General features: G+C 45.3%; 3 protein-coding genes across 10 annotated transcripts; 2 read left to right on the top strand and 1 right to left on the bottom strand.

The window, feature by feature from the left end:
* Positions 1-102: 102 nt before the first annotated feature.
* On the top strand, positions 103-14,758 carry LOC105569224 (importin subunit beta-1). Of its 3 annotated transcripts, none has more exons than XM_012025495.1 (7): positions 103-364; positions 924-982; positions 1,075-1,257; positions 1,877-2,230; positions 2,336-2,485; positions 2,588-4,449; positions 14,655-14,758. In XM_012025495.1, coding segments are annotated over exons 1-7 (2,670 nt in total). In that variant the 5' UTR covers positions 103-303; the 3' UTR covers positions 14,656-14,758. The 3 variants fall into 3 exon arrangements, with proteins under 3 accessions (XP_011880885.1, XP_011880884.1, XP_011880883.1); XM_012025494.1 differs by lacking the exon at positions 14,655-14,758 and adding an exon at positions 5,038-6,249; XM_012025493.1 differs by lacking the exon at positions 14,655-14,758 and having other exon boundaries at positions 2,588-4,453.
* On the top strand, positions 8,806-21,724 carry LOC105569225 (organic cation transporter protein). Of its 3 annotated transcripts, none has more exons than XM_012025497.1 (12): positions 8,806-14,431; positions 14,774-15,089; positions 16,269-16,490; positions 17,059-17,241; positions 17,542-17,645; positions 17,976-18,130; positions 18,280-18,448; positions 19,132-19,380; positions 19,818-20,032; positions 20,225-20,406; positions 20,622-20,800; positions 21,260-21,724. In XM_012025497.1, exons 2-12 carry the CDS (start codon positions 15,027-15,029, stop codon positions 21,468-21,470), a joined length of 1,932 nt encoding a protein of 643 aa, XP_011880887.1. In that variant the 5' UTR covers positions 8,806-14,431; positions 14,774-15,026; the 3' UTR covers positions 21,471-21,724. The 3 variants fall into 3 exon arrangements, with proteins under 3 accessions (XP_011880887.1, XP_011880886.1, XP_011880888.1); XM_012025496.1 differs by having other exon boundaries at positions 16,208-16,490; XM_012025498.1 differs by lacking the exon at positions 16,269-16,490.
* A 115-nt stretch (positions 21,725-21,839) lies between these two features.
* LOC105569221 lies at positions 21,840-26,569 on the bottom strand. Of its 4 annotated transcripts, none has more exons than XM_012025487.1 (8): positions 26,092-26,360; positions 25,636-25,743; positions 25,203-25,412; positions 24,140-24,700; positions 23,743-23,812; positions 23,502-23,664; positions 22,243-22,473; positions 21,840-22,175 (listed from the first exon to the last, which is right to left on the bottom strand). In XM_012025487.1, exons 1-8 carry the CDS (start codon positions 26,197-26,199, stop codon positions 22,130-22,132), a joined length of 1,497 nt encoding a protein of 498 aa, XP_011880877.1. In that variant the 5' UTR covers positions 26,200-26,360; the 3' UTR covers positions 21,840-22,129. The 4 variants fall into 4 exon arrangements, with proteins under 4 accessions (XP_011880877.1, XP_011880878.1, XP_011880879.1 ...); XM_012025488.1 differs by having other exon boundaries at positions 21,840-22,157; XM_012025489.1 differs by lacking the exon at positions 26,092-26,360 and adding an exon at positions 26,376-26,569 and having other exon boundaries at positions 21,843-22,175.

The raw sequence follows: 26,569 nt of genomic DNA, 5'->3' as shown, positions 1-26,569 counted from the left end.
TGCGTGCGGAAGGGACCGCGGAGCGGGCGAGCGAGCGAGAGGGGGCGACGGGTCGGCCGGCGGGCTCCCTGGGCGCGAGAGAGACGGACGAGATCGGCGGCCGCCGCCGCCAGCAGGAAGTGGACGGCAGAGTGGGGGCAACGTCGAAGGCAGTTGAGTCGGTGGTGACTACATGTGGATATCCGCCGGTCGTGACGAGAACATTCGCGCACCAGGGAGCAGGCGTTGTCGTTTCCTCGCGGTCGAGTCGCGGGAGCTGTGGACGTATCACGCAACGTAAACGAGAGCGAACCGCCGTCAGCCATGCAGATGGACCCGACGACGTTGCAGCTGATCCAAGTCCTCGAGAGGACCGTCTCGGCGGGTGAGTGTCGGCGGCCGCGGCGCGGCGCGGCGCGCCGCTCCGCGCCGTGTCGTCGCGACGTCACAAAGACCGGCTCTCGTCCATCCGGGCGTCTTCCCGTCGATCGGAGACGCGAGGACGCTCGCCACGACGGCCGCCGCGACGGCCGCCGCCGCGGCGGCGGCGGCGGCGGCGATGGCGATCGCGATCCGGAGCGAGCGCGCGCGTCGCGCCGTTATCGGTTCCAGCGGGCCCACGTCGCGGAGAAACGTGCCCGGCTCGGAGCGGCGGCGCGCCGCTCCGAGCCGACCTCCGGCCGCGAGTCTCCCGCGGCGGTGCGTCCGCTGGGGCCATTTCGCGCGCTGTTACGCGCGATATCGCGCCCCGTCGTACTGTTGCTAGGCGCTTTGTTCGCCGCCGGAAAAGTATTGTCCGACGCGTGCGACGGTTGCTCGCATTCGCACGCACTCGGCGCGACACGCGTCTCCGCGGGGCGCCCCGCGCCCGTCTAACCTTACGGCTCTCCGATTAATTGCGGCGCGCGGATTCTAATTCCCCCTCCCCCTCGTTGCATTTTCAGACAAGAATGAGCTCGTGGCAGCGCAGACTTTCCTGCAGCAGGCGGCCGAGACCAATCTCGTGAGTAAAAATCCTCGTCGCCGCGGTGGATCCGCGACGTCCAAGTCGAAAGGAGCAGTCGTTTGTAACGCTCGCACCCGCGTCTGTTTCAGCATGAATTCGTGCAACGACTCAGCGCCGTGCTGGTCACAGTCGGCGCGAGCTCCGTCGCCCGCATGGCAGCGGGTCTACAGCTCAAGAACCAACTTACCTCCAAGGACCCCGACATGAAGTTTCAGTACCAGCAGCGCTGGCTTACCATTTCCGTCGAGACGCGGGAGTACATCAAGAAAAATGTAAGGAGCGAGCGACGTCCGTCGCGTTTCCTCGCGCACGCCAGTCTGTCTGACTTTGCGCCGGGACGAGACATTCCTTCTTCTGTTGTCGTACCTCCAGCTAAACACACTTTTTTCGGTATCCTCTTGGCGAGGTCTGTTGCGTCTGTCGACGCTACCTTCCTCACCTTCAAGCGTATTAATCGAGTAATTCATGAAATGTCTCTTCACGTTGTGGCCGACGTGATAATTATTTTGACGACAATTGTTCAACGTTTTATTTTGAATCGATTACGAGCTCGCGTGTTACTTTGGATGCCGTAAACGCGTTGAGACGGACGGTGGAAAATGTTATTTTACTCCTGGGGACACGAGGCAGGAGTACTTTTACTTTATCGCTCTTATTTTCATTGCCACTTTCGATTTTATCTTCACGTATCTTATCTCTTGAAAATATCTTTCTAGCTTTTGTAACAGCTTAGCTCCCCCTCTCTCTTTCTCTCGAGGAGTGAAGTTCCAAGTGGGAGTTTCGAATATTTGCAGTTATAAAAATTGTCATTTTCAGGGACAAGTGCCAAGTACATTCGGCAATTGTCCCTCTTCGCGCTGGACCGAGTCTATCGTACGTTTATTCTTGCAGATTTTAGGAGCGCTGGGAACGGAAAACAACAGGCCAAGTTCCGCGGCACAGTGCGTCGCCTACGTCGCTGTCGCCGAGTTGTCAGTGGGGCAGTGGGGCGAATTGATTCCATTGTTAGTTAATAATGTTGTCAACCCGTCCAGTACCGAGATGATGAAGGAGGCTACTCTAGAGACCATCGGATACATCTGCCAGGAGATCGAGAGCGAAGTGCTGGTCGCGCAATCAAACGAGATTCTTACCGCTATCATTCACGGTATGAAAGGTTCCAGCACGTCAAACCACGTTCGACTAGCGGCCACGAGCGCCCTGTACAATTCCTTGGAGTTCACCAAAGGAAACTTCGAAAATGAGGTCGGTACTTGCGCCATTCACGCGAATAACATTTTTCTACAACGACCGCGATATGACTTGTGCGACAAGCAGCTAATGTTTTTGACACTTTCACCTTTCATACAGTCGGAGCGGAACTTCATAATGGAAGTTGTGTGTGAAGCCACTCAATCCACCAATACTCAAATCAGAGTGGCTGCTCTACAGTGTCTCGTGAAAATTATGTCGTTATACTATCAATACATGGAACCGTACATGGCTCCAGCACTGTTTCCTGTAAGTAATCACTTGGACCGTCGTCTCATTTACTTATATCTAGTTGTCCCTTCAAAAAAATATCAGGCACTAAAACATTAATAATGGGAATTTCTCTCGCAGATTACGTTAGAAGCTATGAAATCCGACATTGATGAGGTAGCGCTTCAGGGAATAGAATTCTGGTCGAACGTGTCCGACGAGGAGGTCGATTTGTCGATGGAGGAAGGCGAGGCGTCGGAAGGTGGTCGTCTGCCGCTAAAAGTCTCGCGGCACTACGCCAAGGGAGCCTTACAGTACTTGGTGCCGGTGTTGATGAAAAAGTTAACCAAGCAAGAAGAGTTCGATGACGAAGATGACTGGAATCCCTCCAAGGCAGCCGGGGTTTGCTTGATGTTGCTCTCCTCCTGCTGCGAGGAGGCGATTGTTCCTTTCGTTCTTCCCTTCGTCAAGGATAATATTAAGAGTCCCGACTGGAGGTACAGGGACGCGGCTCTGATGGCGTTCGGCTCGATTCTCGGCGGCCTAGAGCCGGCGACGTTGAAGCCGTTGGTGGAACAGGCCATGACCACTTTAATCGAGCTCATGTACGACACCAGCGTGGTCGTCCGCGACACCGCCGCGTGGACGTTCGGCCGCATATGCGAGATGATACCGGATGCCGCGATCAACGAGACTTATCTGAAGCCGCTGCTGGAGTCGCTGGTGAACGGCTTGAAGGCGGAGCCGCGTGTCGCCGCCAACGTGTGCTGGGCATTTACAGGTTTGGCAGAGGCGAGCTACGAGTCGGCCGAGGCGAGCGAGGACGGTAATCAGCCGGAGACGTACTGCATGTCACAATTCTTTGATTTTATCATTCAACGACTCTTGGAGACGACAGATCGACCGGACGGAGCACAGGCGAATTTGCGGTCCGCCGCCTACGAGGCTCTCATGGAGATGGTGAAGAACTCGCCGCGCGACTGTTACGTTACCGTGCAAAAGACTACTATGGTTATACTTGACAGACTGCAACAGGTATTGCAGATGGAATCTCACATACAAAGCCACTCGGATCGCGCCCAGTACAACGATTTGCAATCGTTGCTCTGCGCAACGCTGCAGTCGGTTTTGCGCAAGGTCACCCCGGAGGACGCACCGCAGATATCTGATGTAATAATGAGCGCGCTGCTCTCCATGTTCAGCTCCAACTCGTGCAAGTCGGGTGGCGTGCAAGAGGACGCGCTCATGGCTGTCTCGACCCTGGTTGAGGTGCTGGGCGAGGGCTTCCTCAAGTACATGGAGGCATTCAAGCCCTACCTCTGCCTCGGCCTCAAGAACTACGCCGAGTACCAGGTGTGCTGCGCGGCGGTCGGTCTTACTGGCGACATCTGCCGTGCGCTCAAGAGCAAAATGCTTCCCTATTGCGACGAGATTATGACTCTGTTGCTTGAGAACCTCAGCAATAACGCCGTTCATCGTTCGGTTAAACCAGAAATCTTCTCGGCCTTCGGCGACATCGCCATGAGTATCGGGCCGGAGTTCAAGAAGTACCTAGAGGTCGTGTTGCAGACGTTGGTGCAGGCGTCGCAGGCTAATGTGGACAGGAGCGACTACGATATGATCGATTATCTCAACGAGCTGCGCGAGGGCGTGCTCGAGGCTTACACCGGCATCGTTCAAGGTCTCCGCGGCGACGCCAACAACTGCCCGGACGTCGCCATCGCCCTCATCGAGCCGCACGTGCCGTTCATCATACAGTTCATCACCTCGATAGCGCAGGACCGCGAACATTCCGAGGGCAACGTGTCGGCGGCGGTGGGTCTGCTGGGCGATCTCGTTATGGTGTTCGGCACCAAGCTGCTGCCCATGGTGGAGACCGACACCCTCAACGATCTGCTGTCCAAGGGCAAGAAGTCGCGCACTCACAAAACCAAACAGCTGGCGAGCTGGGCCGCGAAAGAGATTCGGAAGCTCAAGTCTGCTGCCAATGCTACGTCCAGTTGGTGAGTACACCTTTTCACCTCACGTACAAGTGCCTGACTAATTCGCAATTGAGCTCTCCAAGTTGACCTCACTTTGATCGACGCGCGATATGCACTAACTGCCGCACCTTTATTTTCATTTCGTACCTCCATTCGCATCCCCGTTAGAGGGACGAGATTTATCTTGGTTTCCTTTCCGTTGCCGCCTCTTCTCGCGCTTTTCCGCACTCCGTCTTTGTCACGCATACTCGGTTATCATCGTACATTTTTTGGCATTGCTAACTTTAACTGGCGAGCTTCTCATAGCGAGGATAGGGTGTAGTTAGGATAGAATTGTTAGAGGAAGGAGAGAAGGGGGATGATAGAGAAAGAGGGAGAGAGAGAGTGAGAGTGAAAGAGAGAGAGAGAAAGCGAGAGCACGTGGGAGTGTTGGAGAGTCATTTCAGTGCCGATAGGGAATGCACTACCTTCTGTTGTAGCGTTGTTTTCTGCGCCCCTCGGATTCCCCCGCGTACGCGATTTGAAACGCCCGAAATTCTCCCTCTCCGAAAAGAACGAGCACCGATGAGCGACGGTGACTGATATTTGGCTCGCTTTTGTTGTTTACAGATCACCCCACGGTTGTACTGTCGTACAATTTCATTTGACTAGAAAGCTATCAAACACAATACAAAGACAACAAGATTGGATGGTGCGGATGCGAGTTGATGGATGTGCGTGAGTTCCGAAGCGATGATGACGAGATGAGGTGATGAGTCTGCACGTGTCCCTATCTGGCGACGGTATTTTATCGATATAATGATATCAAGTGTCGAGCGCAGCCCATGTGATCCGAGAGAAAGGGATTTTTAGCGAGAAAGCGAGAATGAAAGTGAGTGAGCGAGAGCGAGAGAAAGAGAACGCGCGAGACAGAGAGGCAAAAAAGAAAAAAATAAATAAATACCTGTCTGCCGGATGTCGACAACGGTTGATGAGAAGTGCAAGTGGATGTTGCCGATGACTGAATCAAGGCCAAGTGAAAAGTCTGCCGAGAAGAGAGTGCGAGAGATTCTGGTTGCAAGTATGCCTGGTATAAACAAGCCTGCGGCTTTTATCCGCGTGATTGAGAAATTTAAACCTAAGAAGAGAGAAAGGGAGTGAGAGAGGGACGACTTTGGTGAACGATTATCGTGAGCTGTGAGAGATATGAATGGAAGAAGATATGCGGGAGCGTGACAGGAACATCATGCGAGGTGGATGGAGAACATATACATTCATATGAGTGAGGGAGAATGAACGCGAGAGACTCAGGGAGAATTTTTGAAATAAAGTGATAGCATGTTAGAGATACGAAAGTGCGAAAGAGAGCGAGCGAATGAAAGATGTAGTATAATGTATGGTGTATTCAATGTATGTATGCATGTGTGTATGACAATATACGAATGTGAGAGAGAGAGAGAGAGAGGAAAACGAGAGTCTTTTATTTACAATGACTCGCCGTTGACTCGTTGTAAAGCTCGCACCGAGCTTCTCAACGACGCGTATCAAACTTTGAATCCGCGGTTTTTAGCGGTCGGGGTTTAGAATTGCGTAAGAGATAGTGTTACTTTCCTATGCAACGGGAAGCTTGAATGTGCAGCGAGAGAGAGAGAGAAAGAGAGAGACTGACAATGAGTGTGAAAGGTCGCGAAGATTGCTGAACGCAACTTGATGCCCCCTTGATCCGATCACGTTGCGCAAGAATCTGTGTGATCCGTTGAGATGATGCGTATGTTACTTTTTCCCCGTATGTGAATGACTGTTGCTGTTGATTGGATAATTAAACTTAATATTTTGATGGCACAAATGATTCAGTTGTACCGAAGTCCTCGTCCGGCCTGATCGTCCGCAGGAGCAAATGATCTCGAATGCTCAACAACAATCTCCAATTTCCTCAGATTCTCTCCCCTTACACCCCACCACGAGACCCTTCCCAGCGATCTAAGTCCTCTTTGGTAAGCCGGCCGGAGCGTATCTCGGCGCGATCACGGTACTCGCGTAGCGGCGTCGCAGACGAGAGGCTTCTCGCACTGCCATTTGGAACAACGCTGCACCCGGCTTGTCCAGACATTTTTTGAACACTCGTTTCTTCCTTCCCTCCCGTTTGTCAGACGTCTGGCCCACTCGACGACCGAGTCCCGAGTGAGATCGTCTTCCTGGCCGCGCGTCGACCGTCCCGTCGTACGGGACTGTCTCCTCGCGGTGGTTCGCCAAGACTCTGAGAAGGTACCGTGATCGCGTTCTTAAAATCCGGTCGAGTTCTGTCCAACGGATAATCGACGCAACCTGGAGTTGTAACCTGGAGAGAGGTAGACCAGTGGATTTTCCTCCGAGGGATCCAATTCGCGGTGAGACCACGACGAGTTCCTCCTCCACGTTCGACCGGGGTGCCTCGGGTATCCTGTAGTCTCTACCTCCGTTTATACCGCGTCCTTGATGACGAATAATAGTCAATGCCGTGCCGATCGCGAGCTCGTTCGCCAAGTCTCCTCGCGGATCTTTCCCGATCGTGGCCCGCGAGCTTTTAGCGACTAATAACGCAATACGGAGTTGCGTCACGTCGTCGAGAAACGTGTCTGCGGTAGTGCCATGCATTCCAAATGCTTTCGCCAGCGGGTCCTTCTTTCGTCATTTGAGTATTTTGTACCAACTTCGCGTTCATACACACGTTGTACATTCTTGTGATTTTCGGAGTGCGAGAGGGAGATGGTAGCGTAGGAAAATCTCTAGTTTTTCGAATTTACCAAACGCGTTTTGACAAATATCGGCGCGGGGACGTGTAACTTGGGAAATTTCATCGGCACCGATTAACAGTGAAAATGTCGCGTAGATCCGTGTCTCGCTCACTTATCTTTGCGTCTCCGAAAATCTAAACACGTGCACCTTCGATCGTTCATCGAACGGAACCTACGCACTTCCGAAACGTGCTCAAACTATTTTTATTTGTGGATTATTTTGCACGCGACACGTGATACCATTGATTAATACGTTGTTCCGCATAAGTGTTGCCACGGTATTTCGTAGCCTGGGTTTTTACGCGAGAAAAATTTTTAGATACCTAACTCGCACAAAGTCTAGGACAAAATGATCTCTGGTTTTTATTGTTCGTTTAAGAGGCGTGTACCTCAATTTGATTTTTTTATCCACGATCTGTAAGATTCAGTATCGGTGGCAATGATAATGCTAATGTTATTTTCGATTGCGAGAGTATTGCCAAATTGTATATAATCAAGTAAGAAGCATTTAATCGCCGACTTGAGATCTATCGAGTAATATCAAAGTCTAATATTATGGAAGATATATATACATATACATATATATATATATATATTGAGGCTATTTCTCTAAGAGAAGGCTAAACTATTTTTCTAAGATGAGCCCTTTCATCAATTACAAATTCTTGCGAAAACACAGGAGAACATTTTCAGATTGTGGCAATATTTATTCGAGCCGTTCTGTATATACATATTTTAAGGCGATTATGCTGTTTGTTAAATAGCATTCAAAAATCTGCCAAACCATTTGTAATATTCCTTTTTTTCCCTTTTAATTAATAAACTTTTAAATGATATGAAATTTGTGACACCAATCAAGCTATTCTAATATACCAAATTTGTTAACTGTTTCAATAATTTATTTTTCTCTTATTCTTTTTTATGTTTATCAAAAATTAATTATTCTTCGAAATGCGATGCCCCAAATATTGAAATTTTGCCGCAATTATCTCAATAATTTGCCATTTTAACACGATTATCATCGACGGCGGTTAGTTAACAATCGCGATCAGTAGCGAGTCCCATAATCGCGATGGATTCGGTAAAGAGACGCGAGTATATTCTTTTCTTTTATACATTCCATTTAGCAGAGATTAGGTACATAGAGAGAGAGAGAGAGAGAGAGAGAGAGAGAGAGAGAGAGAGAGAGAGAGAAGAAAGAATGAAAATGAGAGTGCCACAACGGAGAGGACAGCGGTGCGCGTCTTTCCGTATCTTGAGATAACTCGCCTATTCCTCCGATTCGAGAGTTTGCAATTTCTCTGTGTGTGTGAGAGAGAGAGAGAGAGAAAGACGGTAAACCGTAATTCGCAGCGTCCCGATTTTAGTGCTGAAATCGATTGTTCTCTTGAAATGAATTTGGTGCTAAACTACGAAATCGTAACGATGATTCTGAGTCAGCTGGATTATTAATACTGACTGATTATTCTCGTCAATGTACATATCTAGAGTCTTATTGTCATTAACAAAGAAGTCACATGATCTCGAGATATAAATAGCTTAATTTATATACTATTTAAATTAATGTTTCTACTACTATTGACATGTATATATTTTTTTATGAAAAATTAATTGCTTAAATTTAAAAAGACTGTATAAAATAGAAAATCCTTCCCTTTCAATTCTATTATACATTCAGGAATAAAAAAAACCGTCGATTATTTCTCCGATCAAAGAGTTATCGAAGACTAGAAATGTTTAAGAACGTGATTATTGCCGTTTCGATTACTATTTTAAAAGATTAATCTATTTGTAGTAATTAATTGTTAGTACATTTTCAAAAAGATTATCTCGCTCCTTCCGCGAAATGCTGCTGCGAATTGCATCGCCGGATTTGCTAAAAAGGGGAAAAAGGTAGAAGAGAGAAAGTCGGATGCGAGAGTGAAGCATGAAGTCAAACGGATGAATAAAAAATTTGCGATGTAAGAGAGAGAGAGAGAGAGAGAGAGAGAGAGAGAGAGAGAGAGAGAGCGCAGGAGACGAAGCGACGAGATACAGGAGTGACAAAAGGTATAAAAATACAAAAAAAGGGGAAAATAATAGATATATATGTGACTGTGATTTTTGTGAAGAGAGACTCTCGTGTGCGAGGAGTCGACACTTTGCCCCGAGCGGGAGCACGGTCCTCGCGACCCTTCGCGATCCCTTCGCCGATCGCAGAGACGAAACTCTGGCGGACGATCCTGATCCTAGCATATCCTACGATCGACGCTCTTCTCTTTCTCCTCTACCTCGACGACCTGATCGAGCCTGAAACGCACACGTCGGGATCGTGGCCAGAGGAGAATCTCTGTTCTCGAGTACCGTGCTTCGTCAGGCTGGCTTCGCAACGAGTACCGATGTTCTCGTCGCACGAACAATCGGTCCTTTATTCCCTTAGACTAGACATTTCTTAACCAAACTCTCCGGTGTTTTTTTTTTACCAGGACCATTCGAAATCCTTTTAACAGAGCTTCGGATGATCCGTGAAACGAGAGAAGTCTATATGTTCCAAAACTTCGTATGCCAAAGATTTCTTAAAAGTGATAGGAGATTAACACGGGAGGTGTTAATTCAATGTGACAAAAAAAGCAAATTATCGGACTCCGACGTTGCTCTGTGAGAAGACCACCGTAGACCGTCGGAAAATGTACGCGCGAAGCCCTGCGTTCTTTACAATAGACTTTTCCGTGACGACGTTTTTCGCGACGATCTCGAGGAAGCCGACATAGCACGTCCTTGCGGAAGGTCCTCGATGCGTGACGAGACGGGGATCCCTCGTCGGCGTGCGAAGCCAGCCTGGGGGGGACTTATAATAGCACGACAAAGCGATTTATCTTGTCGACTAATTAGTTGTTTAGCCTTTTCATCGTCGAGACTCCTAGAGTGCGTGCGATGCTTACTAGAGCGAACGTACGTGATATGAGCGTATTTTACGTAGTATATTTAAAAATCGTGTGCATTACGCTGTATCAGTGATGATGTGCGCTGTGAAGTAAGTAAGGAAGTTTATCAGGGATGCGTCGATGATGATTGATGGAGCGGATCGGAGAGAGAAGATGATGGTGATGATGATGATAATAATGATGCTGCAGATGATGTTGATGTTGATGTTGATGTTGAGGATGATAATAATGATGAGGATGTTGATGATAATGTGGTTGGCTCGTGATTCGTCGTGAATCGCGGCGTCACGTTCGAGAAGTGAGAACGGATCGTCGATGCATGGAGAAACAGAAAGGCCAAGCAAATATGTAAAAGTAAATATAAATTTTGTATCGCGAGGCGGGCCGGATCGCGCCGCCTGTGGGGCCTGCGGGATCGAGGGGAAATTTCCCGGGGAAATGTCCATTATTAATACCGACCTCTGTAACTAATATGCTCGTGTACTTTTGGGTTCAGAAATTTTTATGGGGTGTTTAGAAGGGAATGCTAAGAGAGAGAGGGGAGGATTGAGTATACCAGGTAGACTGTGCTTTTCACCTTTCTCTCTTCGCGACTGCCTTCAAAATCGTGAATTCAATCTGGTATCTTTTAATTTGAAAGAGACGTCTACAGAGTACGCTCTCTGGCGGGATTTTTAAAACTTGGATCGTTAAAGCGACTACCTTGCGTTAAAAGCGCTCGCAACATTGCTGCTTTTCGAAGTTTTCAGGTGATCCCGCGGGCTCGCGAGCGTCCTCGCGATTCGCCTTCCGCCTGCGGTGTCCTTGTACGTACGAGACAATATTTTCGATAATATTTTTTAACAATCGAGTCGCGAAACACGAGCCCAACGCGTAGATCTGTTGTTCGATGCTTGAGAACGCGCGGCGGTGGCGGCGAGTGCATCGCAGGGAAGTAGAGGCGAGCTATTTTCGTTTTCCCTTGTTCACGGTGATGTTGCCGAAAGAGAGTGTTCTATCTGGGGAACCGAGTCGCTCTTTAAATTGCAGAAACCGCGATCGAAGTCCTTACGTCACATCGCAAGCGAACGCCACCTCCGGGGAGAATTATCGATACTGCATTCCGTCAATTAATCACGTGTTCCATAGCAATCAATTCTTACATATTACGACGAGTGAAAATTCCAATAGTGCAGTAGCAATAAAGGAAATCGCGGTCTGTCGGCGGGTTCGGACGTACGTTCGGTGGATCTCCCTCGCTTTCGCAAAATCGCCGCGAAAATGCACCGGTATCGTCTCGTTAAAATCACCTCGCCGAGACTCCCTGCGATCCGCAAAGCTTCCCCGGGGCGGGATGCCGAGAGTGACGTCACCGCCGCGACGAGGTGGGCGAACTAATTTAGAAAACAGGGGGAAAAAAAACAGAAAAAATAAAACAAAAAAGCTACGTGCGTGGATGAGACGTCTGGTGCGATGCGCGAGAGAGTGCCGAGTGCTGCTGCCGATCGGGTAAAAGCGATCGGATCGAGCTAATTATAATTGACGCGTGATGGGAAGAAAATGTGTTTCTGGGCGACCTATATATGCGTGGGTGAAGCGAGAGATGAAAATAAAAGGGGACGATTCTGGATGTGGACGTCCGCCTGTCGTCGTTGCTCCACCCTCTCCTCCAAGCGATCTCCTGGCACTCGATCCGCCGATCTCTGTAGGATAAGGCTCCTCCGTGCCGCGATAAGTGCGCCGACAAAGGCGACGAGCAAAGAAAAGAAAAAAAAAAGAATACAAATCACGGCCTACTCTCGCGATGCGAGGGGACAATCCGATCGCCGATTTTCGAACGGCGTGACCCAGATCGGACGTAATCGTTAACGTTTGCTCAACTCGATGCCCCCCCCCCCCCTTTTGCGTCTGCGATCGGTGTCGAGCTAAGGGAATAGCACCAAATTCGTCCGCGCTTACGCGGGCATCTGTCGTTTCCGACGAGCGAGTCGTTTTGAAAAGGGAATAACGCTGTCTTCGAGAAATGCGATGTTACAGAAGAGATCTCGTTTCGTATATTTCGAGGGAAATTTACGAGTGAAGGTAAAAGCCGTCGGATGTAGCGTGTAGCTTACGATCGACCGGCCGCCACGTTAGCTGAAACGCTATGTATAACGACGCGAGGGCATTTTTGTCGCGGATATTCCCGCGACGGCCCAGCATGGCAATCAACGTATATAGGATAGTAATTAGAGATACTTGGATCGCGTGATCGGGATATCTTGATAAAACGAATGCGGAGCTAAAGTTTCGACGAAGACCCGCGTCAATATCTCAGACTGTACGGAGCATTTACTCGGGAATTCCATTTAGCGTCGAGTAAATCCGGAAATTCTAGAGAGCCAATCGAACGCAGATAATAACGTTTGTAGACTTTCACGCGGTTTAAATTTAAGATCGAGAACACGTCATTTGGCCTAGTCAGTTTCCAAATTGATAATACATAGGACAGTTCAAAATTATCGTCTACTCCTAAATGTTGGATACGTGCCGGCTTTCGAGGGATCTCTTTCGTCTATAAAAGTACCAAAATCCACTGTTTCTTAACAGTTGACGGGAAAAAATGTAAGCTGCCGTAGCTGGCAACTGCGTGTGGTAGCTAAATTTCAGTTGTAAGATACGGACAGCTAATATTTAGTTGTGATAGAATATTTTGCTACTGTGCCTGTGTAGGTGCGACAGCGGGTCGTTTTTGCTGTAGTTTAGAAATTATAGTTCTGGCGGCGAATTATCTTTAGCAAGCCATGATTAGCTGTGGCAGCGAGCATTTTGTTTTCGACGAATCATTGACTTAACGACGTGTCCAACAATCAGAGGAGTGGACGATCCTGCAATTGTGATCTGATTTTTCAAGAGTACCAGTTCCTTTTTCTCTCGCTTGCTCCTTTGATCGCGAGTTCTGCTCCTGACGGTCGCGAGGAGCTAATCGGAACCTGAAGTGGGAGAGGGTGCGGCATGTCCACGCGGTGCAAGAATTGAATGCGCCGCGTTATCGTTTTATTCCTATTCGGTTCGAGTCAGTCGTGTGGTGCTTGCGAGGATTGTGTTTCCTGTGGTGATTTATAATTGACAACGACAATGTGACTTCGGCTACATCGCTTATGTGAGTGTCAGAGCGATCGTGGAATGATTGGGGGACGATTCTTCGGGAGAGAAGTGTGTCTAACGTATAATTGGTCACATTAATGATCGCTCGATTATGTGGCCTCGCACACACGAGGCTATTACGTTACATGAAGAAATACCGCGGCGCAAATACCGTGACTCTTCGCCAAGAAACGCGAAGACCGTTTCCTCAGCGCTCGCGCACGTCCCCGATGCACCGGGCTGCATCGGTCCACGTTGCACCGCGCGCAGGAACAATTCGATATTTGCATATCACTTAAGACATTAATGTGGCCGACTGTACCGATGAGTGCAAGAGACAAGATTATACGAATCGCCAAGCGACAGTGCCATATAATATCAAGTCATTTCGACTGCTGTTTATTCACCGAACTTCATTTGCCTTTCTTCGGATACGAAGCGAGCTTTGAAAACGCGGGAGAGAAGCGCTCGCGTGTAGTCCGGGAATGCGAGATCTCGAGAGACGAGATTCAATCGGCAGAAATTGCGAATTGCTTCCTACTTTTATTTCATGGTTTCCTTTTCTCTCATGAAAAAAAAAACCTTGATGGCCCGAAAATAAATTCCATTTCAAATCTATATGGACACGATGATGCCATTATTACCATGCAGTCGTCGCTCAAATGCATCAAATACATCGAGCACAGACCCAATACGTGTCACCGCCCTTTCTCGTTACACCTGTCGCGTCTTTTTTCACTTTTTGTCCGCGGGAGCAGCGTTTGGGAGGAATTAAAATTTTATTTCTCGATTTCAACACCATTTCCGGCGTGCCCCGTAAGTATATATCGTCGGCTCAGATTATTTATGCTCTCACGCTCGCCAGACAATCCAGTATTAATCCAATTAAATCGTGCGAGAACAACGGAATTAAAACTTCGTGTCGCGTTGGAATTTTGAATGCGAAAATCGCATCTATCCGGGGATGGAGAGGCGATCAGATCGCTGCAGCGTGCGTTCGTAACAGCATGTGCGTGTCAGCGTCATTCTTAATCTCTTCTAAGTACCTTTAATTGAATTAGAGGGCACACCCCGCGTCGCAGATTAACTGCCCGTACCGTCGCATTTCCGATACGTTCTCTCGGATGGTGCAAACGTACGCGTGCAGCTGATCAAGCCGTCGGTGTTATTATTTACGAGAAATCATAAGTGCCGCGGTTTACGAACGTGACTTAATATTTGGTGCGTCGACCGTGTTATACAAGCGAAGCACGATCGACGTTTCACAGTTCTCGCAAATCATTCGTCATCTGATCTGTCGCGAGTCCTGGATTGTGGAGAACTAATTTTATCTTTCCTTTTCTTACCGCAAACTTGAATAAAAATTAAAACTCTCCACGTACTTTCCCGTATCTTTCGAATGTTAAATGTGGAAACACTGGACGAAATTGCAAATCTGTTTTAGATATTCCGGCAAATCTCTCAAAATTGCGCAAAGAAAGATATCAAATATTAAACACGGTAACTGAAGAATACTCGAGCTCACTGGTGTTCTTGTATTTTGGGCCCGTGTCCTGTTAATAGAAGTCGCAGCGCGGCGAATCGCCGTCGGTGCTGAAATCGTTGAGGTGCATGGTGCACTTTTGTGAGTCGACGAGAAAGAGAGAAGTCACTCTTGCGCTTTTTTTACGGAGGGAGAGACGGGCGAGGGACGATGCAACGCGCTTCGCATCGGTCGAATCACCCACGGATGGAGGCTAATGCACGTCACGTGACGCCTTTGTAAGGTATCATCGGGGCTTTCGGGTAACGTGGGACGAGGTCGAAGTTCACCGAAATGGAGCGACAGGACGATAGCGGCTCGACGCGGACCGATAATACCAGGGTCGCCAAGGATGACGTAAGTATTATCTTTTGCCGATTGCTTCCTCGAAGGGGATAACAGTCTCTTGGATTCTTATTTTGATATACGTCTCGAATTCACGGGAGCGAAATTTGATATTGAAGATAACGTTAACTTGACTGGCTCTTCGCTCGTTAATTATCGAAATGATTACGTCAAGCTTATTGGCCTACGTACATTTCGCAATCTCGTTGGCATACGATCGAAACTTGAGACGTTATGGTTTAAGGATCGTCTACAATAGATGAAGTAAACCTTGCGTAAGAAGTAAGCGTAGGAGTAAAGAAATGAACAATTTCCATTTCTCACTCTTACTTCAGCTCTGACGCTTACTCTCGGCGAATTAGAGCACAGTTCGACCAGTGCTATAAATATTTTTAACAATTATGCCTGCACTTTAGCTTTTACACTGATAACCCACATAGCACGTAATATTACAATAAAATATTAAAATGTCCGCCCAATGAAATATTACCGAGATAATCGTAGTAATATTACTGTGATAATCACAATAATATTACTGTGATGTATCACGTAATATTACTGTAATATTTCACTATAATATTAATGTAATATTGCAATGTATTATATCAATGTATTATATTAGTAATATCACTGTAATATTACATTGCAATATGCAATATTGCAGTGTGTACACAGTGTGAAGTAAAGTTTAGGTTTTCTTACTTCTTACTGCTTACTTCCAATGTAGACGGTCCTTTAAAGTAATTTTATAATCTCCAATATGAATCTAGATAAAGGCGAAAAGTGTCAGCAAACACCAACGTTTCATTACTTTTTAATTTGCCTCGTTGCAATTTAAATCACAAATTGCCGGAGAAATCTTGACGCGTTTATGTCGCAATGAAAATCTCGAGAGATATGATTGATTCATGTAATTTTTAAAAAGTGAAAGATTTATGTGAAGATGAAGCTTTACTGGAGAAACGATGATCCGATCTCAAGTACTTCTCGATTAATTTTGTCGCCGAAGTTCTTAGTTTTAATATCGAGTCTTCAATTCTTTCATAATGCTAATATAAATTGAAAATACTGTCAATTAACTTCAGATCGCTCAGAGAATTCGTAGCCGAAAATAAAAATGGTAGCGATAGGATATTTTCTGTAGTTAGAAGAGCGCCATTTGGTCGCTGCTCTGCACGAAATGCCTCGCAGGACGACTTCGATCTCGACGATCTTTTGCCGGTTGTTGGCGAGTTCGGTCGCTATCAGAAGCAGCTGCTATGGCTGGTCTGCTTGCCGGCGTGTCTGCCGTGCGGTTTTTGCGCCTTCAATCAATTGTTCATGGCGGACACGCCGTCGCATTGGTGCAAGGTGCCGGGTTTGGAGAACATGGACGTCGCTCGCAGAAAACGCCTCGCCATTCCCGCGAGCCAGGTGCGGCCGATGGTGTGAAAGAACGCGGTATCGTGTCGATATTCTGTAGACTTGCTGCTTTCGTCGATCATACGCTGATGCGTTGCGTCACTTCCGCTCCTTCATCCGCAGCTTATCGCGGCCGTAGCTTGTCATTTAGCGCTAGATGTGACAATTATAATTCCGTTGGTGCATTCCTCTTCTTGAACGTTGCGTTCGCCTCGTGACTTGTTTTCTTCTCTGTAACTACACGTGCAATTCACTCGGTTACTTGCGCCGTACGTAATTTGGTTGCAAATTGAATTGTTTAGTTAGAAACTTGTGCTAGGGGCCAGAACAAGCTAATTAGGCTTTGACCGAGTAAGAAGCAGTTGGAAAAGTCAATTCCAGTAAACGCATCGTTGTATACATGCAATTTTGTAGCAGCCCAAGTAGAATTCTGGGACAAGTAGACTCTGGTAGCGACTGCCTTTGTCTGGCGCGGTCGGCTGAAGTTCGGTAGGATCGATCCTGTCTTACAGCTCGTAGCGAATGCATTATTCATGCGATGTCGCATGATCTGGCGCTAAAAGATGTCATGTGAAAGCAGGATGACAACGAGACGTATAGCCAGTGCACGCGATATGATATCGACTGGACGACGACGACGATGGAGAACTATTCCGTCGTGGCAACGTACTTGCCCGCGCCCAACGCGTCGTGGTCTGTCGTGCCCTGCGACCACGGCTGGGAATACGAAACCTCGGAGACGACGTCGTCTATTGTCATCGATGTACGTTCGTCTAATTCTACCGAAATATCGTGCGGCTTGTCACGTTTGCCGTGTCGAGCCTGCAAAAATTTATCAATTAGTACATTTTAGTACAATCAACGTTTAAAAGTGAACACCGGTCGCAAAATTTCAGTTTTCGTGCACAATTTTACTCGCTTTTCTTTTACGAATATGCGTGCGAGATATTTTATTTAAGGAAAGTTTTACAAATGTAATTTTTTCTTTTATAAAAGAAACAAAACGTTCGGCGCGCGACCAGATGCTGTGCTATATTTTAAAAAAATTCTAATGATGTTACAGTTTGATCTCGTGTGCGATCGCGCGATCTATCCAACGATTGGTCTAGTGGCTCTTAATGCAGGAGGTCCTATAGGGGTATATTTGTTCGGTACATTAAATGACAGGTAAATTAGACTACGGTCGGCTCAGTTTTGATTACAATTTAGTTTCGACCTTTACAGATCTGAATGTATTAGATTTTAAATGATTAATTTGAACGTAATGTTTTTTTAATTAATCAAAGGGTGTCTTCTGTTTTTCTCGAAGAATTAGAGATTTGTCAAAATACTTTTTCCACTTGTTTGAATACATTTGTGTTTTTTACTACAGATTATCTATCTGGTATTTCACTTTACCTCGTACTGTGTTGTATTATTGGACTTTGTCAAGTAGAACCGGCGAATTATCTTCTTTTACATGTTAATAAATAGCAATTTACTTATCTTGCTGGGTAGAATCGGTCGGAGGTTATCCTTCTTTACGTGTCTGGCGACGTTAATAACCGGCGGCTTTCTGACAGCAATCTCGAATAATTTCTGGACTTGGGCCTTCACGCGCTTTGTCGTTGGCTTGACAATACCAGCGATTTACCAAATACCTTTTATTATATGTAAGCATTAAAAGTTTGCAATAAATTTGTATTTCATTAATTCCGATTAAAGAATCAGTGATCAAAGATTAATATATATACTTAATCTTATGTCAGTTTATTGGCAGTTGTAGTTAAATTTTGGATTTATTGTGAATTAATTTTCGTAGCCTTGGAGCTGGTCGGCCCAAATTACCGTTCGTTCGTGACAGTTATGACTTGCACCTTCTATACGTTGGGTCTTTGCATGCTAGCAGGTGTCACTTATTTGATACGCGATTGGCGAGCGCTCGTCATAACCACGAGTGCGCCCTTTTTGATATACTTCTTTTACTGGTGGTGAGTTAATTGAATGACAGCTGTCGTTGAAAACTAATGAAGATATAGGTAATGAAAGATTACATAAATTACCATGTCAATTGCATTTGCTATTCATGAGAATTATACTTGCAGAATCTTTCTTCGAATTTCGTCACCTGTGAATGGAACAATTATTTTCGAAGTATCTGTTCACATCTGATTTACATTTATTAATAGTAATCCTCAAGTCTACATTCGTAAATGTTCTTAGACTCGGGGTACCTGTGCTGATAACAAAAATATCCAAAAAAATATTACTTTACTCAAGAAAATCATTCATTAGGTGGCTCCTAATAGCTTATTAACTTAAATTAAAAAAGAATAAACAAATTAAAACATGCATTTCTTTAATTTAAGTATTTAGTAAATATTAAACAGTAGATAATTTTAAAGTTGTTCCACGATCACACGATTTTCAGGATAAATTTTGAGAGAAAATCTGCTCCGTGTATAATCAATCGAGCGCTCTGAAATATCATCGAATTGTCAAAGTACGCAGCAAATACAGAAAAACGAGTTTATAAAAGCTTATCGTCAACGCAAATGTGCTCGTCGTTGCGATGACACTGCGTTATTTTAATATAATCTTAATTTCCCTCTATATCGCACGCATACACGTGCACATATAAGTATCCATGTGAAAAAAAAGGAGATTATTATAGGTTCTTACCGGAGTCACCGCGGTGGTTATTAGCAAAAGGTCGCCTAAGCGAGGCTAATGATATTCTCATAACCCTGGCCCGCGTGAATGGCAAAGAACTTCCGGCATCATTTACGCAGAAGCTCCGCCAGCGTATGACGATGTCGAGGTCGAAGAGCGAGGAGGAGAGATTGCGAACTGGTCCCGGTGTGCTCTCGCTCTTCAAATCGCCAAATATGCGCCTCAAGACGTGCCTTATCACTTTGAACTGGTAAGCCAAAGTACACAAGCGCGTCCGACAAGTCGCCGGAAGCATGATAAATGGGCGTATCAATAGTCCCCGCTCTTTGCACGCGGTTCTCTTTGAGAGTCTGCTTGCCACATTAAGTCAATCTCAGATAATTACTTTTGGAGGGAAGAGACCAAATCTTTGGGTTATTTACGATCTTCTTGCGATTTTTCAATACTTTATGTCTCACGTGGGTCTACGTTGCGAACATTGATCTTTGTAATTAATTGAAAAAGAAAACAACAGATTAAAGTCCATTGAATGGACTTTACATATCGAACGCGATAATTTGCTTCTACAGTTAAATGGATAAAATACCTTGATGTTTCGATAACGCGGTACGCGTTCAGATGATACGTTCAGCTAATTCGTACAAATCTCATACGGAAATGAATTGATCTGTGCTTTATTGCGATTAGGTTCGCCAATAATATGGTGTACGTCGGTCTTTCCTATTACGGGCCGGCTCTGGGGAACGAAGAACATTTGAGTTTTCTGTTTTCTTCCCTCGCCGAGATCCCCAGTTACATCGCTTGTTGGGTTGTAATGGATCGATGGGGTCGCCGTTGGCCGCTTTGCTTGTGCATGGTCGTGGCCGGGGTGTCGTGCATCGCAACGGTGCTGTTATCGCCCGGTACGCACTGCTGGTCAATTAATTAATGACTTGATTAATTAGCAAGAGTGGCAACATAATCAGTTAATTGTGTAACGTGCCGATATCGCTGAGAGCAATGAGTTTACTGTTTAACATCGCATGGAACTACCAAGGGAGAAAGCTGTGACGTGTCAGTTTCATAATTGTTCTCTTTTGTGCTTTCCGTATAAGATGCTGTCATGGAGACCTTGGTACTATTTCTCATATCGAAGTCTGCGATATCGGCCTCATTTCTAATTATTTACCCTTTCGCCGGGGAACTCTATCCCACGCAATTACGCGGAGTTGCCATTGGTTTCTCAGCATACATCAGCGGCCTCGGACTCATCATCATACCCTTCGTAACGTATCTCGTGAGTCGAAATTGATGTTTGACTTTTGTTCAAAAAACAAATAATGCTCGCCCATTTGTTCTTATTATCCGTAAGCAATACTTGAAAAATAATTTCGTAGCTATTATACGTATTACTTAATTTATTGTCTTGAATGTCAAAGATAAAGCGTATGCATTGATTTTGGATTGCAAGTTGTATTTTTATAACCGAATGTTTGCGAATATGATTTGCAGGGGAGAGAAAATCTTGTGTTGCCTTTAGTCATCTTGGGCGTGATCTCGGTAATCGGTGGCTTGTCAGGACTGCGATTACCGGAAACGTTGCATCACCGTCTGCCACAGACAGTGGAGGAAGGAGAGTTATTTGGCAAAGATTGGACGTGCGCGGATTGCATCCGTTGCGTTCCAATAAAGTACGCACGTAACAATTAATTGTCACTTATATTTCACGCTCACGTAGACCATTAGAAAGTTATTTTCATATATCAAAACATATTTTCCTACCTTGTACTGCGCGTCGTTACTATCGGACACTTTTCCCCTAGGTGGGATCATTATCGTCAGTGAATTCACGTGTTCTAAAAATCGCCGAGCGATTTTTGTACGTTATTTTAATTTAATTTTAATGCTATACTTAGCATTATAAATTTGCCCTTTCTCCAATTGAATTAAAATTCTTATTGCGAAAAATATTACCTCAGTCAGGATTCGAACCTGGGACTCGAACCTTCCTCAATCCGTGATATTATATATTAAATTGTAACAAATTAAATGGGTGATTTAAATGTCACATTTTGACGACATGTTCTACATATTCTCGATGTGTCTCTTTCATCTGTGATTACAAACTTCCAATTTAAAATTTGTATTAGACCATCATCGATCACAACTTCCTACGAGGACTTGTCAACGCGTGAGACAGTAGAGATGCAGGAAGTACCCAAAGTAATGCTTGCTTCATCCATTTTGGAAGAGCATCAACGGCCGAGCGCGGCAAGTGTTCGCCGTTTGGTTCGGCAATCCAGCGTGATGGACACTCAACGCGATTCTGACGGTACTATGAAGATGACTTATTGGTTCTAGCTCTGGTCATTTTAAACCAAATGCAATTCTAGTCAAAATAAAGCGGAATGTTTCCTATTTTCTTTCAATTAAATTATATATTTTTTAATAATTTAATTAAACGATTATATTCTATTTATTTATTGTTGATCTGTAAAAGAGATGAGATATATACTGTAAGAAAAAGTATCTATATACATGAATAAGAAATAACTTATTCTATCGAGTAAGTACTATTTTAATAAAAAGCATGACGTATACTCTGACGAATCGTATCCTCACCCGTGTTGTTCTAATCGATGTGCCCCTTCCTGTACATAAAATCGGCTAAATAATATTGGAAATTAAAGTCAAATTTATGTGTTGCTGTTAAGGGTGAAAGTCCAATCATTATCGTAATCGTATATATTGAACACGTATATCCCTGCGCTTCACCTCTTAAACGTCACATGACAGTGCAGCGCAAAGTTCTTACATGATAAAAAAGTACAGAGAAATGGAACGAACAGTTGCTGTCGTGTCCACGATGCAATTTATTCACATTCGGTATACAAAACACGAGAATAACGAGAAAAATGAGAGTGAGGAGTTGAGCCTCGAGTACCTTCCCGTGTGCAGATCCCGGATAAGATTTTAATTTCGTCGCGTAAGTACTTCCTTCCTAGCTCGACTCCGTCGGTTTAAAGACGAGTGGTCCTGTTGTAGCAGCTGTAAGCAGGAGGATCACTGTATACAATTGTGACGTAGAGTACACTTGACGATTATAAATACTTTCGCGCGCGTGCCGATATACCTCTCGAGAAGTCGCCGCTTCAGCTCGGGCGGGTATGAGACGTAGATGTAGTGATCGGGCATGTCCTCGCTCGATAAGGGCAGGTTCTCGTCCCCGTGGTCGCCCTTCCGTCTGTCCAGCCTGCCCTCGTTATGAATATTCGGGTCATGCAACGGAGAAGTACTCGAGCGATCCGTGCTTCCGTTGTAATCCACGCTGCCGGTACCGTCCAGTCTATCTTCGTCCGCGGTGCTACACGCAACGCAAACATGTGGGATTTAATTTTTTTTTCGTTAGGGCCTTAGTAGAATAGCTGACTTGTAAGTTCAAGACATTGTTTTATAAAGGGACGACGTTTTAAAAGTTCCCTTTTTCGTATTGCGGTTTGAGCATTTGAAATTTGTCTCCCGATTGTACTTGAAAAGGTCGTCCCGACGAAGAGGTCGAAACATTGTGACTTAATTAAAGATCACTTTTTTGCCAGTCCGGTCGACTTTTTAAAAACTTGTCCCTTTGTTTAATTACCACTGGCGACAATAAGCTTCATTCAATTTGACAAAGTTTTACGCTTATCTCGGGTACAATAACGTGTTATCGTATCTTAATTTTACGACTACTAACAATACTTAGATGCATGTTTTATAAACATTATCTTGAAATTATACAAATCATGTTATTTTGCTAAGACTCCTGGAAATGCAATGTAATCAGCGATGCAAAACACGCGTAATAATGTTGCCGATAGTTAACTAATTTTATAATTGCTAGGTTAATTATAAAATGAACTTATTAATTATAAATTTAGTAATATTAATAGTTACTTTTATTTTTACTGTCTCTATTTCAGGCTTTGCGAAAAGAAAATTAATATCTTTCCACGATTAATACATCTCTAACATTTAAAAAATATTCTTTTACAGCTGTTAAAACATATACTTTTCAATTATGATACGAGATGATCCTGCGCCTGGCTTGCCTATTCTTTGTTTTCTTATAAGATCAGATTGTGAGAGGATTATGAAAGGATGCCGTTTCACATACACTGTAGGGTTACTTCAAAGAAGTTTATGATGAATAGATGAATAATATAAGTCGTACGATACACACTCGTTGACTATTTATGATTTTTTTATTCGATTGCCTGTAATTTTCTAAAAAACATATTCACTTCAAAGTTGTTTTAATAACGTGAGATAATTTTCCTTCTTAGAAGTCATTTAGCCGATAAACATTTGACGAAAAAAGAAATTATAAGAATTGTTTTAAATTGCATGACGTACTTGAAGCAAACCCAGATTACGTAGTAACACGCGTAAATCGACGAAAATAGGAGCAGCATGAAGACAGTCAGCAGGTACCAGGGCGTGTGACGCTGCGGTCTTTTCGTGTCCTCCCAGTATCTGTCGCAGCTGAGATACCAGCAGATCGCTCGATTTAGCTCCCCTGTCGATGATAATCGCGATTGATAAGGAAACGTTAACGGTCACAGTTAAGTTACGACATGCGTAATCGATAGCGTACCTTCGATTTCTTGGAAATCCCGTAAGGAGAGATTAGCGAGCAGTCCGGCGATGCAATCACGCACGAGTATCTGTTGACGATCGTGATAAACGCAATTACATTATATATCATTGGTGCTCGCAGACGGGCGTGTCTGCAAGCGCGCGTGCCTGCCTCGTACAATATTCAAACGAGATCAAAGATTGCACGCTGTTAAAAAATCGCGGTCTACGCGATCTTAACTGAATTACTTAATCTTCAAGATACACAATGGTCAACAGACAGTCCGCGTACTTTTATCAGGGTCATTGTACCTCTGATAAGAGAACGTGTACTTTGTTGAAAATATTTTTAAGCCACGTCAAAGAGATATTAGACAAAACATGCGGTAACTTCACTTCGACTCGCAGCAACTCACTTCGCATTGGGTCTTCAGCTTCTGCAGCTCTTCCGGCTTGCAGTTGGACTTTAGCTTCCTCAAATGCAGCCCCCGCCGTCTCCGTTTCTTGTCGACGGCGGGCAGCGCCGCTTCCACCAGATTCTCCTCATCTTCCATCTCCTCCTCGTCCTCCTCCTCCTCCTCCTCTTCCTCCTCGCAGTCAATATTCCTACTGTCCGTTTCGGCGATCTCGTTGTGATAGGACGATCTCGCCAGTCTGTGATTGTGCATGTCACCGTCGTCGTGGTGGTCGTCGCGACGGCAGTAACGCTGCAGATTCGTCACCGCTCCACCACCGGTGATAGTGCAGGACTTATCTGCGGGATACATCCTGGCGAGACCACGCGACCCGCACGGCACGACAGAAGTGCTGCGCCGTTGTTGCTGCTGCTTCTGCTGCTCGGTATTTTCGCGCCACACCTGGATGTCGGTGTTCAGGTGACCACCGTCGTCGTCCACCGAGTTCTCGAAGTCGCGGTTGCCCAGCACCTCGCAGCGCATAATGTCGCAGTAGTCCGCTAGGCATACCGCGTCTTCTGCCTAAAAAAAAGGAATTAACACGCTCACATCTTCCAGCTGTGGATCCTGTAATATACTTGTACTGATAAAGTACTTCGACTCGTTAGTGAGATAACTCTTGAATCGGTAATAACTTTGCTAAGATAAAGACTGTGCAGTTACAATTAGGAAGAAGTGGAATCTTTGACGAAAATATCTACTAATAAGAATATTCTTCAAGTCGCCAGCGATAATTGACAACTTTAGCATTTTCTTGACCATGTCCGGCATTTTTAATAATACAGAAAATTTATTGCGAACAATTTATTGCGAATAGCCTCAGTGGTCGAATTGGCGAGACGCCCGGCTAGAGTGTAGGAAAGTCCAGGTTCAAACCCTGGCTGAGGTAATATTTTTCGCGATAAATTTTCTGTATTATTAAAACTGCCAGATATGGTCAAGAAAATACTGAAGTTGAAAATATCTATGTACGATGTTTCCTGATAATCGACTTCTTTTCAGATAATTAATTTCCCAACCTCACCGTATTAACATTGCTTTTGTGTCTGTTATCGAAGTGGGCGTCCAGATGTTTCTCGGCGTAGAAGGACTTGCCGCAAAGGCCGCAGGTCCATTGGGACGGCCTGTGCTGATGCTTCGCCTTTTGTTGCGGCCGAAAAATATCCCGACTCTCGTGGAACGGGCATTCCAACGGTAATTCTACCTGATATTTCTTCAGTATTGGCATCCATCTCTGAAATTTTGCCGAGGGTTAAAATTATCTCATTCCTATGTCCTTATGGTTTGACAACTTGCTAAATTGTTACTGAAAGTTGTTACTACCTTTGAAAACGTTTCGCACTTATTCTCAAATAAAACCGATGTTCCGCATCAAACATTTTGCGAGAAATATCTTCGCGCGCCACTCAACTTGCTGGATAGTTTCAACAGTTCTAATTGATAACAGTTTCTCTTACCTTGTGAACTATCCTCCTCACTACAGACGCTCGATCGCGGGGGCATGATATCTTAAAGACACTGGGGCCCGGCCATGGAATCACAGATAGAAGCAACACTGCCAAAACCTAACAATAAAAATACAATGTTACTTAATAACCGTAGACACGTGGGCGAGCGTGTGTTTCTCGTAATGCAAAACGTTGAAAAAAAATTTAACTTTGTGTAACGTGTTACGTCGAGGAATTGCAAATCATCGATTATCTTTCGTATCCTAGGTAGATGGAAGAGATAGCTCCTCATTCTATATTTGTACAGACGCTCTCGAACGGCGCAAAATGCACTAATACGTGTTTTCTTTTCGACACAATATAGAGAGTTACTTTATTCAAGTGCATGATATTTTAATTAAGGCCGCATTACGATCGACTAATAAATGGCAAACGTCAAAGTGACGCACGAGTGGATGTACCAACCTTATACACTCCGTAACGATATATGTGTACAGCCAAAGAATACTCTTCCTCGAGGCACACATGCATAAGTAATGCAATCGATAAAAACGTCGCCACTCGCTCACGCATGTTAATACCTTTTTAAATATCTTTAATCACGGCACGCTGAAGCGCGTTTCCTTATCTACGAGGACCCGTGACCCTTTTCATTAGACGACTTTAATTTCGCCCCGTAAATTCCCCCGAGCACATCGAGCGAATACGATACACGAGATACACCGCTAAGTAGGTAAGGGGATGATTACCTCGAGGTGAAAGGGTTGGGTCTTCATTCATAGCCCAAATGCTGCGTGCAAGAGTAATCTGGTGCGACGATTACTTGCTTCGAGATAATCCTGTCCGTTTCCTGAGAACGGCCCTTTCTTCGTGCGAGTCGCCGCCAGCGGAGGGTATACGCGGGTTGCAACGGGGGAGCACTGCAGGGTCCACGTCGACATGG

The sequence above is a fragment of the Vollenhovia emeryi genome, unplaced genomic scaffold (genome assembly GCF_000949405.1).
Source record: "Vollenhovia emeryi isolate VEMERY1.0 unplaced genomic scaffold, V.emery_V1.0 DF939125.1, whole genome shotgun sequence".
Classification (NCBI taxonomy): Eukaryota; Metazoa; Arthropoda; class Insecta; order Hymenoptera; family Formicidae; genus Vollenhovia; species Vollenhovia emeryi.
Note: the sequence above shows the minus strand (reverse complement) of the source record. Positions and strands in the feature narration are given on the sequence as shown.

Coding starts and splice junctions, on each gene's coding strand:
- LOC105569224 (XM_012025493.1), top strand. CDS start 304: ATGCAGATGGACCCGACGACGTTGCAGCTGATCCAAGTCCTCGAGAGG. Junction 983..1,074: donor AGGCGGCCGAGACCAATCTC/GTGAGTAAAAAT, acceptor CGTCTGTTTCAG/CATGAATTCGTGCAACGACT. Junction 1,258..1,876: donor GGGAGTACATCAAGAAAAAT/GTAAGGAGCGAG, acceptor TTATTCTTGCAG/ATTTTAGGAGCGCTGGGAAC.
- LOC105569225 (XM_012025496.1), top strand. Junction 17,242..17,541: donor CGTCGTCTATTGTCATCGAT/GTACGTTCGTCT, acceptor ATGATGTTACAG/TTTGATCTCGTGTGCGATCG. Junction 20,407..20,621: donor TACCCTTCGTAACGTATCTC/GTGAGTCGAAAT, acceptor TATGATTTGCAG/GGGAGAGAAAATCTTGTGTT.
- LOC105569221 (XM_012025487.1), bottom strand. CDS start 26,199: ATGCGTGAGCGAGTGGCGACGTTTTTATCGATTGCATTACTTATGCAT. Junction 23,813..24,139: donor AGCTGAAGACCCAATGCGAA/GTGAGTTGCTGC, acceptor GATCGTCAACAG/ATACTCGTGCGTGATTGCAT. Junction 23,665..23,742: donor GGATTTCCAAGAAATCGAAG/GTACGCTATCGA, acceptor TATCATCGACAG/GGGAGCTAAATCGAGCGATC.